Raw genomic sequence first — 13,928 nt, 5'->3', positions numbered from 1 at the left:
CTAAATTAGAAGGAGGTCTGGGGATAAGAAGAATAAAGGATGTCAACCTTGCAGACCTTATCAAGCTTACCAGGAAAGTTATTACTAAAAGGAAGAGTATATGGGTTGATTGGGTGTACTTGAACTTTCTCTGGAAGGACTCTTTTTGGATAGTGAAAATCCCTATGGATGCTTCATGGTTCTGGAGAAAGGTCTTGGGTACCCGCATCTCTATCTCCTCAGCTATCTCCACTCAAATTAGAGATGGAGCCTCCACTCGCCTCTGGCTTGATCCCTGGCACTCTAATGGAATCCTCTATCTACAGTTCAGGTTTATCTAAGTACGCTCTTGTTGCAGACATTATTTCTTCAGGAAGCTGGTCCCCCCCCCCTAGCCAATCTATGGACCAGCTTACGGACATTTGGAACTCCTTGCCCCCCATTTATGCTTCTCCGAGACAAAGAAAGGATACTATCACTTGGCTGCCGGCTGCCTCTAAGCTCTTTTATTCCAAGTCTGCATGGGAATTTGTAAGGACCCATAGACCGACCGCTCACTGGCATAGACTCATATGGTTCCCACACCACATCCCCCGCCAGAGCTTCATGGTCCAGAGAGCTTTCAACAATGCCTTGCCCACGAAGTCATTTCTCATCCATAGAGGCATCCTTGTTGACCCTATGTGTATCCTATGTGGAAATGCTCCGAAAAATATAGAGCACCTCTTCTTCTCCTGTCCTATCTCCAACTCCATCTGGAAAGGGGTTCTCCCCAAATGCTGGACAGAAAACAGAAGAATCCTTCCTCTCCATAGAGAATGGATTTGGAAGGATATGACTTTTTAGGGAAAATTTATTTGTGACCTCGTGGGAAAGCTCGTCTTTTGTGCCACCATCAATCAGATTTGGATGGAAAGAAACCATAGGAAATAGACCTCCAACTCTCGCTTTTTGGATAAGATTTGGGGCTCCATCTCCTTTGATGTCAAGGAAAAAATATCTCGGGTCTCTACCACATGATATCCCTCCCTTAGAAATTGTCATATTGTAAACTCCTAGGAGCTGCCTAGCTCCACCATCAGGAATAGCCCTCTCCTTTGAGCTTTGTATACTTTTCTCTCCCCCCCCCCTTCTTTTATAGGGTTGTATTCTTTCTCTCTTGGTAATGAATTTTTTAATTCACCCATTTAAAAAAAATAAAGTAGTATGCCTTATCACAAACCACCTCTTTCTATGTGCAACAAGAACTCATGCAGAAAGCAAGGCCATATTTATCTATAATGCAACCATATAAAACTCACCATGAGATTGCATGTTGAGATCTTCTAGAAGAAAGAAGTAGAAGAATTTGTGATGATATCATGATACCATTTACCAAATCCTAAAATATGAGTGGATGTTGGATTACCACTTACGGATTGGGAATATGCACTGAAAGAATTCAAGATCAGATATCTTTAGTTTTTCTTGGATAATGATATGGAATGGTGTTCCCAAATTCTTTATAACGTCATGTATTACATTTTAACATAAAAAATATGATGTGGAGAAGATATGCATAAAACTATGTGAAACAAAAACAATTGAATTTTTTTTATTTATTTATTTATTTTTGGGTGGGGGAGGTAGTATTTCATAATTTATATATTAAAATGAGGCTTAACATGACAACCCTTTTGGTAGAAAATGGATAATGAAGGAGTTTTGTTCAGCAAAACCTACAAGAAAGAACAAATACCTGCACTGTGGCCAGGTCAGTGTCCCTATTTACCCCAGAATGCAGGCATAGTTCAACCAAATTAATGGCAACTGAAACTTTCATGGAAACCCACGAGTCTCTCTCATGCATTTCAAAATCAACACTGGAAGGTACAGGAACAAGAGGTTCCACCACCTCATCTGTCTCAAGGTCCAGAGGAGGAATAGTATTTGGAGTCTCAGACAAATTCGATGTTGCACATTCTGTAATTATCTGGAACTCGTTGTTGGATAAAGCAGCTTTCAGCTCATGTATCTGTAGACAAAGAGATGCAATGCTCAGAAGTCAAACAAGCTCCAAGGAATATGTTCTTAGTAAATTTTCAAACTCCATTAAAAAATCAAGAAAATTCACTAGCTGCTATTATCACTCCAACCAAGCCCTGAATTACCTTGATTGTAACCTCTGTACTCGGGATTAGATGCAGCAAATCCCGAAGTGACCTCTGAATAATAATTGAAAGCCCCTTGACATCCTGAATTATGCTTTCACCACATTCTTTTCCAGTACCAACAATTAAGTTGACATTCTCAACCTGCATGGAATTTGGTAGTGGCAGATAACATCACAAGCAGGTACATAAAATTGATACAAAATATGATGCATTTCTTAGTTCACATCACTACCGATGAAAATTGAAACAGAGGGGCAGACAAATGGGATAACATTCCTCAAATCATCTTCACAAGCCCACTGAACTCACTGTGACTTGACTAGGGAGGCTTAGGAGTAGAGTCGATTTTAAAGTCACTGAAGTTCACTCAAGTGTCTTACTTCCCCTTTATGATCATATGTATACAGTTAAAAAATTCATACATTATAATAATGTTATAATCAAAAGAATTGAAGTCAAACTTCACCACTTTTATTACAATAACTGACCTTGTCTACAAAACAACTTTTCAACCTTCTAACACCAAAGAAATGTAGCAAACACACGTCTGACATAATTAGTTCTAAATTTCCTTTCCAAACTTGTTTGGTAAAGATTTGTCACATGATTCAAACATCGTGCTCAACCTTGCAGATTTATAAGTTCTTTGAATAAGAAAATACAAGAATTGAAAGCATATAATAGGTCCAGCATCTAAGAATTACCAATATAAGATCAACTAAGGTTACAAAAATTAAAAACACTGGGTAACCATGCATATTAAATGCTAAGATGTGTTTAATTGATGCATGTAAACTGTAAAGACAAATACCATCTCAAGGTAAAAAAAATAATATATAATGAATCCTTGAAAAAAAAAATAACAAATCAAACCCCATCGCCAAACCTGAAAAACACATGCAAAGGAAAGAGAAGAGGAGGAAGAAATCAATAAAGAAAAAGATCATAAAAGCATGCAAGACAATAAAAGGATTCAAAGAAATGCTTCTTCCTTGGAGCACATGATGTAAGCATCAGAGTTATATTTCTGTAAGAAGCATAAAATGGAATTCATTAAACAGGAGAAGGTTCCAAAACATCAAAGTTGTCGAGAGGTGTGGTTAGTCCTATCCTATCGATAAGGGTAATTTGGGGCTTATTGTTTCTATTTTATAAATAAGGGTATTGTGGAAACACTTACGCTAATAGGGGGTAGTTACTATTTGTACTGGTTTTTTATTATAAAATGCATATTGCTCACAGTTTGCAGGTTACCGTGAGTCTAGTTCTTCTCTCCTCTTCAATCGACGACTTCTTCCTCTTCTTCTTTCTTCTTCTTTCTTCTCTCCTTCTATTCTTCATCTATTGGTTTGTTTGCTGTTTTGATATTGCAACATGGTCTCAGAGCATTAGACAGTTTTATAACTTTGATCCCTACCTTGTTTTTGAGGATCTTCTTCTGAACTCCTTCCTTATGGTTTACAGCAACCTAAGCTGTTTTTGCTTTGTCTGAACCCTAAGTAAGTTTTCCTGCACTGTTGAAGACTAGGACAATTATACAACGATGTCTCATCCATGCACATGATTACATGAAGTCTTATTCTTGCTACTGATCCCTATAACTGGCGATACTCTGAATTTGGGCCTTTTGGTTGCACTTTTGGATTGAGGATATCTTCCCATCTGACCATCAAATGGTTGAGATTTTCTGGGGTTCATGCATATGGCCTCCTATTGCTCCACGTTTGATGTTGATCAGACGAGTAGAATGTATATCTTGAAGAGTTATAAATTCTACAATTTTGAAGTTTCTATTTTGGTGCATCCAGCCATTGGATTTCCCTCATATTTTGCTTATTTTCTACTGCTGCTACCCCTAACTCGACCAGGTCCCTGATTTTCTGCTAACACTTTTCTCCCAAGCTGGTTGTTGTTTACCTCTTGCGATATTGGCCCATGGTGGCTGTTTTATCCTCATGTTCTGCACGTCATTTGTCTATGATATGGAGCTGATACATTTTTGCTGGTTTGTGTTCATTGTGGCCCCTTGACTGGTTGTTGGTAATCTACATTCTTCTGTGCAATTTTCTGAGATCCTATAGCGGTATTTGATTGGTTCCTCTCATATTGTTTGCTGCTGTCCTTTTCTTTCTGTTACCATGGGTGATCCTAAACCTCCTAAAGACGTTAATGTCCAGATTACTACCATAAGCTCAATGGAGCTTATAATTATTTACTTCGGGCTGAAGCTGTTAAGGTGCATATCAATGCTAAAGGAAATTGGAGTATTTCCCCTCCACCTGCCACTACTGATACCAAGATTATCAAGGCAAGGCAACCCAAGGCGAGGGAGGATGTCAAAAAATCAAGGCGACCAAGGTGCCATTCTAGAATGGACCACCTTGACACCAAAGCAACGCCTTGATAACTATGATTGATACAGAGTACAAAAATTAAATGCATCGAAACAACACTTCTAGTATCCTTATGGAGTATACTAGTATGGAACCAACTACTGCTATAAATGTTACATTCCCAACAACAGCTAAAAGGAGTGTGGGATGATTTGAAGGAAAGCTTCTCCCAAGACAAGAATGTGGCTCGTGTCAATGATTTAAACAAGGAAACCAATCAGTTGGTGACTAAATAAATAAATATAATGGTGAATAAGGAATTAATTACCAAACGGGGATAGAAATACAAGGAAACCCCAGAAATAGGGAAAGAGGAAAAAACATTACAGAACTACCAATACAGAGAAAAACAAAGCCCGGCCCTTAGGAAGGAGAGACAATGGGCTGAAACAGGGAGAGGGGGAGGCCTCAGGAATCAACAGCCTATTCCTAGCAGGGAATTGACACATCCAGCGGGGGCTCACAAATAACTTGCTTCTAACATCCAAGGCAATCATGTCCCAAATCTGCTGGAAAGATCTAGATTTAAATGCCCATTTTCGGTCGAATAATAATATTACATAATTGGGAGTTATCTCTCAAGTCTCAAGTCTCAACACTCAACACTCAACACTCAACACTCAACACTCAACACTCAACACTCAACACTCAATTCTAAGTAGAGTGTCTAGGCGGTTCTAGTCCACCAGCTGTGTACCACTGTAGATGTCATAGCCGTCCTCTGAATGCACCACATATGAATCATATGACTTGTTTTGGGCCCAATTGTTTTGTTAGTCCATCATCAACATCAGCTAGGTATCCCATAACAGAGAATGGACCACATAATTGATTAATCTTATGTAACTAATCAATCCTAATAAAAAAAACAGAAATCTTCAAATGAAATTCCACTAAATCACCAATTAATGAAGGATTAACCCAAATTGTAAAACCCTAACTAGGGGAAAAAATTGGGATGCCTGCAGTCATAGTTGTCACGGAGTCATGCCGACCCAAGTCGATGGAGGGGTGGCTAATCGATTTGGCGGTGAATCGCCCCGATCAAATCGCCCATATGTTATTTTTTATTTCCCCCATTTTCTAAAGTTATTTTGTATGTTATAATATATACCCTATGACATAAAAAATCAATCAACATTAAGCAACATCAAGTCATAAAAATCAACATAGTCGCACTCACATCAAGTCATAAAAAATCAACATGACTTATTGACATTTAGAGAAATGCTCTTCTTCTATAATAAGTTTTATTGGTCAAATGATTTTATTTTTAGATGAGACTTTTTGTATCGATTCTACTTATTTATTTTATCTATTCTACTTAGTACGGAAATGCGTTCACTTCCTCTGCATCCATCCCGATCTATGATACTATCGGAGTGAAACAAGGGATTTAAAGAAGAAGAAAGGGCTAGAGTATATTAGTAACAAATAAATCCTTTGTATGTAAGAAGACTCGAGAGATTTTGCGGATAAAGACCAATCGCAAGGCATGAGACCACCCAAAAAGCACTTGATCTTCCTAAAGGATACTATATTTGATTTGTCCTAATCAGCTGACTTCATTGAGAAAGATTCAACTGACTTCATTGAGAAAGATTACTTTTTTTAGGCTAAGAGGTTGATAGAGAGATCTCGAATCAACTTATTAGTCTCATGGTATATCTCAGTATAGAGGATGATACCAAAGATCTATATTTGTTTATAAACTCTCCCGGTGGATGGGTAATACCGGAATAGTATTTATAACACAAAACTAGCTTTCCAACAAGTCTAAGATTACTTAAATCTGAGTTGTTATGACAAAGTTATGTTTCGGTCAAACTTATTTCAAAGTTTGCGAATGTTGTTAAATCACCTGAATGGAAATAATTTTATTGACATCAATACAAAAGAATATTTTACTGGACTTCTGGTTTTTAGCAATGTTCTACTATGATAAGAATTATCAAATTTTCAGAATTGAGAAAAACCTTAACATTCGAAAGTTGAAAATCACCCTCTAACCAAAAATCCAGTTTTGTTTTTGGACCAGGGGGTTGACTTTTTATCCTTTTGGAATTTGATTTTTAAACTATTTTTATTCGATTCAAATAGAGGAGGCATTTTCTTATTTATGAATAATATCTTAAGTAAATGAAATAACAAAATATAAAAACATTTACTTAAATGGTATTTAGCATAAATAAGGGCAAAAAATATAAGGCAGCATATAGTGCAACAAGGCGACAGTCGCCTAGGCTCCAGGCAAACCGCCTAAACGCCAAGGCGTCAGCGACACCTTGACAACTATGCCTGCAGGCTGCAGTTAGGGCTATAGTGCCCCAATGGAGCTGAAAATTGGACATAATGTCCCTGAGATGATGATAAAAAAAAAATCTCCAAAGGGTTTTTCAAACTGAGACCAGAGTAAAGAGATATAACCAAACCTTGAATGCTTCAATCTTCAAACCATAAAAACCCAACAAGCTACCACTCTAAGTCAATCCTTCACAATATATGATTGATTATAGTCAATCAATCCTTCATTCAAAAAAGATCAGCAACTTGGGGATGAAACCACCCCCCTCTAAGAAATTTTGGAGCTTTAAAAAGAACCAGAACAACCTTAGTTAGAAAAGAGAGGTTGTTACTGATGATGGAGAGATGAGCTTTGATTAATTTCTTTTCTAGAGATTAAGGCTCCGATACCATGTAAATAGAAGAGAAGAGAAAGAGAGAGACCTACAATTGTGGAGCAAAAGGGAGTCCCCAATCGATTAGATTAGGCTGCCCTCCTTCATCCATTAAATAGAAACATACTACAGCAGTCCTAGGAATAGAAGTGCCAAAATAGGAATTACTTTAGTCCACAAGGACTAGACCAAAACCCACGAGGAATAGGAGTCGTGACTTGCGCTAAGGAGCAAGTCACGCCTCCTCTGCCCTTATGATAATAATTCCTAACAATTACTATAACTCTATTATGTGCTTTTATAATTGTTTATATATTGTGCCATAACCTACTTTTATCGTTAGTTGTTCTCGAATATAGACAGACTTGGCCATTCTAATCTAGGCCATCAAAATTCTTAAATTGGTTTACTGTCAAATTAGTTTTTGCAAAGGGAATTTCTGGTAGTTACTTTTCCCGTAACTGAGAGGCACTTATTGTTGCGTGTATCTTTTATGCGGTGTGGTGATCCAATGGTTGATGTCTACCGATAGGAATGATAACACACCGGATGCTCATCATGTAGAGTTTAGGAGTGAATGGGGGTGACACTTAAGAGGTTTTCTACACCCCAAAAAGGTAAACATCCAAATGAGCTAGTTGTCGGACTATGTTTGATTGAAATCCGAGGCCTAAATTATATTATTATTAATATTATTATTTGAAGAATATTTCAAATAATTTGGTTGATTCATTGGTCTCGACACTCCCAGATTAATATTACAATGGACTTTGTTTTAACAACGGTATTTTTATTCATGTACGTGAGAGCCCATTGTGGGTGTTAGTGATGTTAGACTAAATTACCAAGGGGTAATCAGTCCCAGTAGATTCCATCATTAACTCCAACATGTAAATCAAGTTCAGTTTCAAAACAGAAAACTCCAATCCGGAAAATAGGGCCGAATATAGGAGATTTCAATTACTCACAAACCACAAGTCGGATGGAGCTGAATTTTGGATTGAATGAAAATCCTATATGAGGGAACAAACCATCAAAAATTGAACAAATTCTGCCAGCCAGATTGTGACTTATGCTAGAACAAGGAAACTTCTGGTGATTCTTCTAGCTTTAGGGCTGGAAATGTTGGATGATCCTCCTAATGCCTTCAACAAACTCACAAAATCCTGCAGCAATCAGAGATCTAACCTGGAAGTTACGCACTGTAACATTCTTCTCAGGAAACCCTATAGCTGAAAATCAATAGGTTGTGTGTGTGTCTTCTGATCAGCAATCTTAGAGGGCTTAAATCTTACTTTAAACAGTAGAAAAATAAAAATAAAAGAAGAAAGGAGAAAAAGGTGGTAGGAGAACGGCTCTCAACCTGGGCCTCTCACCCACTGCTATCCCAACTGTTGAACATCCTATCTTAGGAACAAGGAGTAGCAATGGCTGTAAAATTCATTCTTTCATTGATTCTCAAAGTATTACATCAACTCCTCCTATATAATAGAGGGTACAGCCTTATAATTTAGAAACAAAACAAAAATGGAAACTAACGTGAAAATAGAAACCAAGGGACTTTAGTAACTAAGGACTAACTTGTTCACTAAGAAGCTAACATAAGACCATAAATGACTCTTCTAGAAGACTAGATCTGCCTTTGGCTAATTACAACAACAACCACCACCACCACCATAACCTTATCCCAACTAAATGGGGTCGGTTACATGAATCTGATAGAAGCATAATAAAAAATAAAAAAAAAAAAAGAAAGAAAGTAAAATATGTAAAAGAAAAGGAAAAACACAAAAGTCAAAGCAACATATCGGGAACATTCTCCTAAAAGGGATCGACTACAAGGGTCTTTGTCCTCCAAAAAGCATTATTTGTGGTCATGCTTGGGTTGACTTTGGCTACTTATTAACACAAAATGAGGAACAAAAAGGTACCAAATTACTGTTCACGGGTACTACAAAAAGGTACCAAATTACTTTTCACAGGTACTAATCACAGGAATTGTAATTTCTGGTTTTGGATGGGCTTGATGGGCCAACATTGTGGCTGTATGGTCTAGTTTGATGGAACCAGCAGCCCCCTTCTTTTGCAGGTTCGATCTATGTTTATTAGTAGTGTGGGGGTAAAGCGTAATGAAACTTTCTACCATTGGGAGTTTTTAGGTTACACCATTTGTAGTGTCGTCCTGTTGTTCAATCAAGGAAAACTTAATGGCCACCCTTTAGGATCACACCACGTGGCTTGATTATGTCCGTCTAAATGGAATCTTCAAATTAGATTTTTCTATAAAAGAGAAGCCTTAGACCAAAAAAAAAAAAAAAAGAAGTTGCAAAATACAAACTTTGGATTGAAAACTTGAGAGAGATGAGAGTTCTTCCTCAAGAACTAAGGGTTTTTTGGCTTTTAAGGGATCTCAAGACGGAGATCGAATACTTGTGTTGTACTCCTTTGAGGGGAGTGTGCCACTATTGCGTTCCAGGCAATGATTAAAGTATCGGTATCGGTCGTCGTATCGGTCAGCCAAAATTAAGATACGTATCGGAGGGTATCGTATCGTATCGGATATACACTAAGATACGCTAAAGATACACACATAAATGGATAGGAAACATTTTTTTAAACACTTTTGCATAAAGAATTTGTTAAAAAAAGCTATTGATAACATGTATTATGCATAAACACTAAATTGAGGGTATCGTACTAAGAATTCAAGGTTTGTAGTTGTCCCATAAATGTAAAATCCTTGTTTTCAACCTTGATTTCCACTTTAGTTAGAGAGAAATATGGCTGATAACAACTTTGGAACAAAAACCCTTCAAAAAATCGTGTTTTTCTGAAAAATTACCCATCTTGGCCATTATATGACCGTAGCGCACTGTATCGGTACATACCGATACTCACCGATACGTACCGATATATATATATATCGATACTCACCGATACATGCCGATATATACTGATACGTACCAATCGATACATATCAATACTCATCGATACGTACCAATACATACCAAAACGTACATTTTACCTCAATTTTATATTTTTCATAGAGTCGTATCGAGACATATCGTATCGTATCGATGTGTATTGGTGGTGTATTGATTCATATCGGTATGTATTGTAGGATATATATATATATATCGATACGAAAGGATTTTAAAAATTCCATGTATCGTATCGGTGTGTATCGTATCGGTCGGCTAAATTTAAGATACGTATCGGAGGGTATCGTATCGGTATCGGAGATACTTAAAACCATGGTTCCAGGTGACCCTTGATCCCCGTTCTTCATGTTCTATGTGTATGCGTTCATTGAGATTAAAGGCTGTAAAATTTTGTATTGATATTGTATCAAATGCACTTCAGCCACCACTCACAATTGCTACAAAAGTCAACAAAGGAGAAGAACACTTCCACTGTCAATTCTTTCCTTAGGACCCAAAAAAATTTAGTATAGAGAAGAATCCTGACCAATAGAAATGAACATTATCCTTATTCAATTCCATATGCAACAAAAGCCAAAGGCACTTTAGATGCTGACTCTAGACGATGCACAAGATGAGAAGTATGGCATGCTAAGCCGCTGAAACAGAATACATGGCCAACATTACAGTCCTGAAGAGGTATTAAAATTTCAAAATGAAAATCTTATGAGAAATTAATCCATCTGTCCTCAAACAGAGGCAGAGCACATTAAAGTTGGACATTAGAATCAAAATCGGTTTGAAGCATAGTACGCCCACACTCTTGATCAATGAAATGATTCAAAGCTTATCAATAAATTGTCAAGATTCTTGTAAGAGCCAAATTTCAGATTTTATATCCCTGAAAGAGCTTCCAACATATTTGCTTTTATGGCACCTAACCAATGAAAATAGCCATACAAAGATACAAATTATGTAGATTTAGTATGACTTTATAATGATAAGAACAATCTTTAGTGCATTAAGAGTTCTCTAGACCACAGCATTGAAAGTTTTCCCAATCAGAGGCCGTGGCAAACAGTGAGAAAACAAACCTCAACTTTTCCACAACTTATGTAGTAAATTAACAATGAAAAGTCTTCACAATTTGTCTAATAATACTTCATAAGTTAATCATCGCTGTTTTCTGGCATTGCAACAAACTCTCCAAACCCAAAAAGAAATTAAAAAACAGACATGATAAGACAGGTTTGAATTTTTTTTACAACTAAATTTACCTGGACAGCTAGTATTTCCAGATGGACAGAGCCCAATTCATTTTTGTTGCCACAGAGCCAGTAAAAGTTGTTTTGGACGGTTATATGGACCACATCTAGCTCCAGGTAACTGCCAAGGGAGGGGGACAAAATGACACAAAATTGTACCGAGGAAGATTACAGTAACATTCTGATTAAGAGAATAAAACAAAGTAATTTAACCCTGACATGTCACATGATTGCCAAAGGCCAAGGACATCAACTTACTCAAGGCTGTCCGTTCTCCGAGGCATCATGATTACAGGCTTTCTAAGTGAGAGATCCAACTTTAGAGCAGGTGATCCTTCAATTTCACTTGTAGTGAACCACTTTTCCGAGTTGGTAACTTGATCTTTCAGCTTTACAACACCCTTAGAATTGTTGGGAACAAGGCCCATGAAATAACTAACAACCTACATATCAGTTATATTAAAAAAAATATATATATATATATATATATATTAGGATAAGAATGAGATGACAAGAAAGAAGTATGAAACTTGAAGTGGGTTACCTCCTGCACAAAGCGATTCAAATATATAATTCTTACTTCTGAAAGCTGCCCAAAGAGGCTATAATCATAACCTCTATAATCATCATCATCAATGCTGAATGAACTGAAGACCAGCTGCATATCCACAGGAAATGTTTTGATTTTTAAATGGAACATGATTTATCTGTTTTAACATATGAGCAACAATGTAGAAGACACAAATGAGAATTGAGTCTAGAAGATAAAGGGCAACATTTTTCTGAGCCAACAAGGAAATTTCCCTTCACACCAGGAAGCAACTCTATGCAATTGTTACTTGATTATCATGAAAGAACAAAGTCTTGGAATCCAAAAAGAGTAGAAACCCTGAATTGCTAAGCAGGGGTTGCTACGGAGCCTACTAGGGCCCTTATCCCATTGTGTAGTTCCTTTTAAGGGTTCCCAACCTATCATAGTTGTCAAGTCATAAGGCAACCCAAGGCAATGGAGAATGGTAAAAATCAGGTGACACCAACAAGGCAACACCTAGGTGCCAAGGCGCCAGTCCAAGCTGAGCCGTCTGGATGCACAGGCAACACCTTGACAATTATGTAATCTATGTAGGTTGGTACTTTTGTTTTATATTAGCTTTGAATCTTTTCGTTTTGCCTCAAAATTTTTGGTTAATATATATATAGTAGAAACTGGGACGGCAGGAGAACAGTGAGTTCTGAATAGCTACAGAGGTAGCATATAGAAATGAGTGTTGAAGATGGTTCAAGATTGGGACAATGGCATGGAACCCCCCCCCCAAAGGACACTGGATTCTTCATACTTAACATGGCTTCGAAAAGATAGCTGCTGAGAAAGATCTTTTCTCAAAGAGATATATGGTTTTCTGACTAGGCTTCTAGGTTCTCACACAATCCAATGACCTTTGGGTGGAGGTCTGAACTGATTTTGAATCGGATCCCTCTTCACATTCATTTTAACAACAGAAGGCCTAGGCCTGTTATTACATCACATTTGGATCCATCTAACACACTCTAAGCAAACAGGATGGTCTTCTTGCCCTGCTCAATTGTTGTAGAACCTCAGTTCCTGAAGCGAATTTGTTTCTACAAGTAGATGTTTAAAAATGTGATCCTCACCTAGGGAATACCTCATTTCTTGAAAGACTGGTTCACATATGACTGGCCCAAAATTGTGACTGCATAGTTCCTTCCACTATTGCATATGGAGATTTTATATTGTTCACCTCAATATTTTTTTTGGTATGTTGACCAAGGTCTTGTAATATTGCAACTTCATTGAACCTTAGCCAACCATGACTATTCCCAAAGGGGTTGAATGAATTGATTATCATTAGAGGTGACCTGAACGGACATGTTGGGAGTGATCATAGTGGATATGAAAGTGTCCACAGAGGTTAAGGGATTGGAGAGAGGAATGATGAGGGGACCTTAATCCTAGACTTTGCGATAGTGTATGATCTTTCCACTATGAACAGTTTCTTTAAGAAAAGAGAGAAGCACTTAGTTACATATAAAAGTGGGAACATAAACCAAATAGACTTCTTCATAACACGAAGGGCAGACAGAATGGAGTGTAAAGATTGTAAGGTTATCCCCGGAGAGAGCCTAACCACCCAAGTTAGACTAGTGGTCCTGTATATGCACTTCAGTGCATAGGAGTGTAGGAAGAGGGAACCTATGTATCCTAAGATAAGGTGATGGAGATTAAAAGGATAGTGCCTCAAGATATTTACTGATAATGTGGTCAAACAAGGAAAGTGTGACTTTGAGGGAGACACCAATGTGATGTGGAACGAGATGACTTATATTAAGAGGGTTGCCAAAGATGTGCTAGGGTAAGCGAAGGGTAATTGTCAAACCCCTAGAGAAACTTGGTGGTGGGATGATGAGATCCAAGCAGCCATTAATACCAAATGACTTTGGCACTGCACGTTCCCAAAATGGCGGGTCGAGTGAATTCAATAATAGACGTATGTTGGCATTCCAACCTTCCTTCTCCTTT

General features: G+C 37.6%; 1 protein-coding gene across 1 annotated transcript in view; it reads right to left on the bottom strand.

The window, feature by feature from the left end:
* Positions 1-13,928, bottom strand: part of LOC122066914 — a 179,474-nt gene that overhangs the window by 115,813 nt on the left and 49,733 nt on the right. Inside the window, exons 24-28 of the mRNA XM_042630743.1 lie at positions 11,934-12,047; positions 11,648-11,832; positions 11,402-11,510; positions 2,130-2,273; positions 1,718-1,993 (exon numbers count right to left, since the gene is read on the bottom strand). Of these exons, the coding sequence (XP_042486677.1) occupies positions 1,718-1,993; positions 2,130-2,273; positions 11,402-11,510; positions 11,648-11,832; positions 11,934-12,047 (828 nt within the window). The remainder of the gene's footprint in view (positions 1-1,717; positions 1,994-2,129; positions 2,274-11,401; positions 11,511-11,647; positions 11,833-11,933; positions 12,048-13,928) is intronic.

Source organism: Macadamia integrifolia, unplaced genomic scaffold, assembly GCF_013358625.1.
Source record: "Macadamia integrifolia cultivar HAES 741 unplaced genomic scaffold, SCU_Mint_v3 scaffold263, whole genome shotgun sequence".
NCBI lineage: Eukaryota > Viridiplantae > Streptophyta > Magnoliopsida > Proteales > Proteaceae > Macadamia > Macadamia integrifolia.
This window is presented reverse-complemented; position numbering and strand designations above follow the sequence as displayed.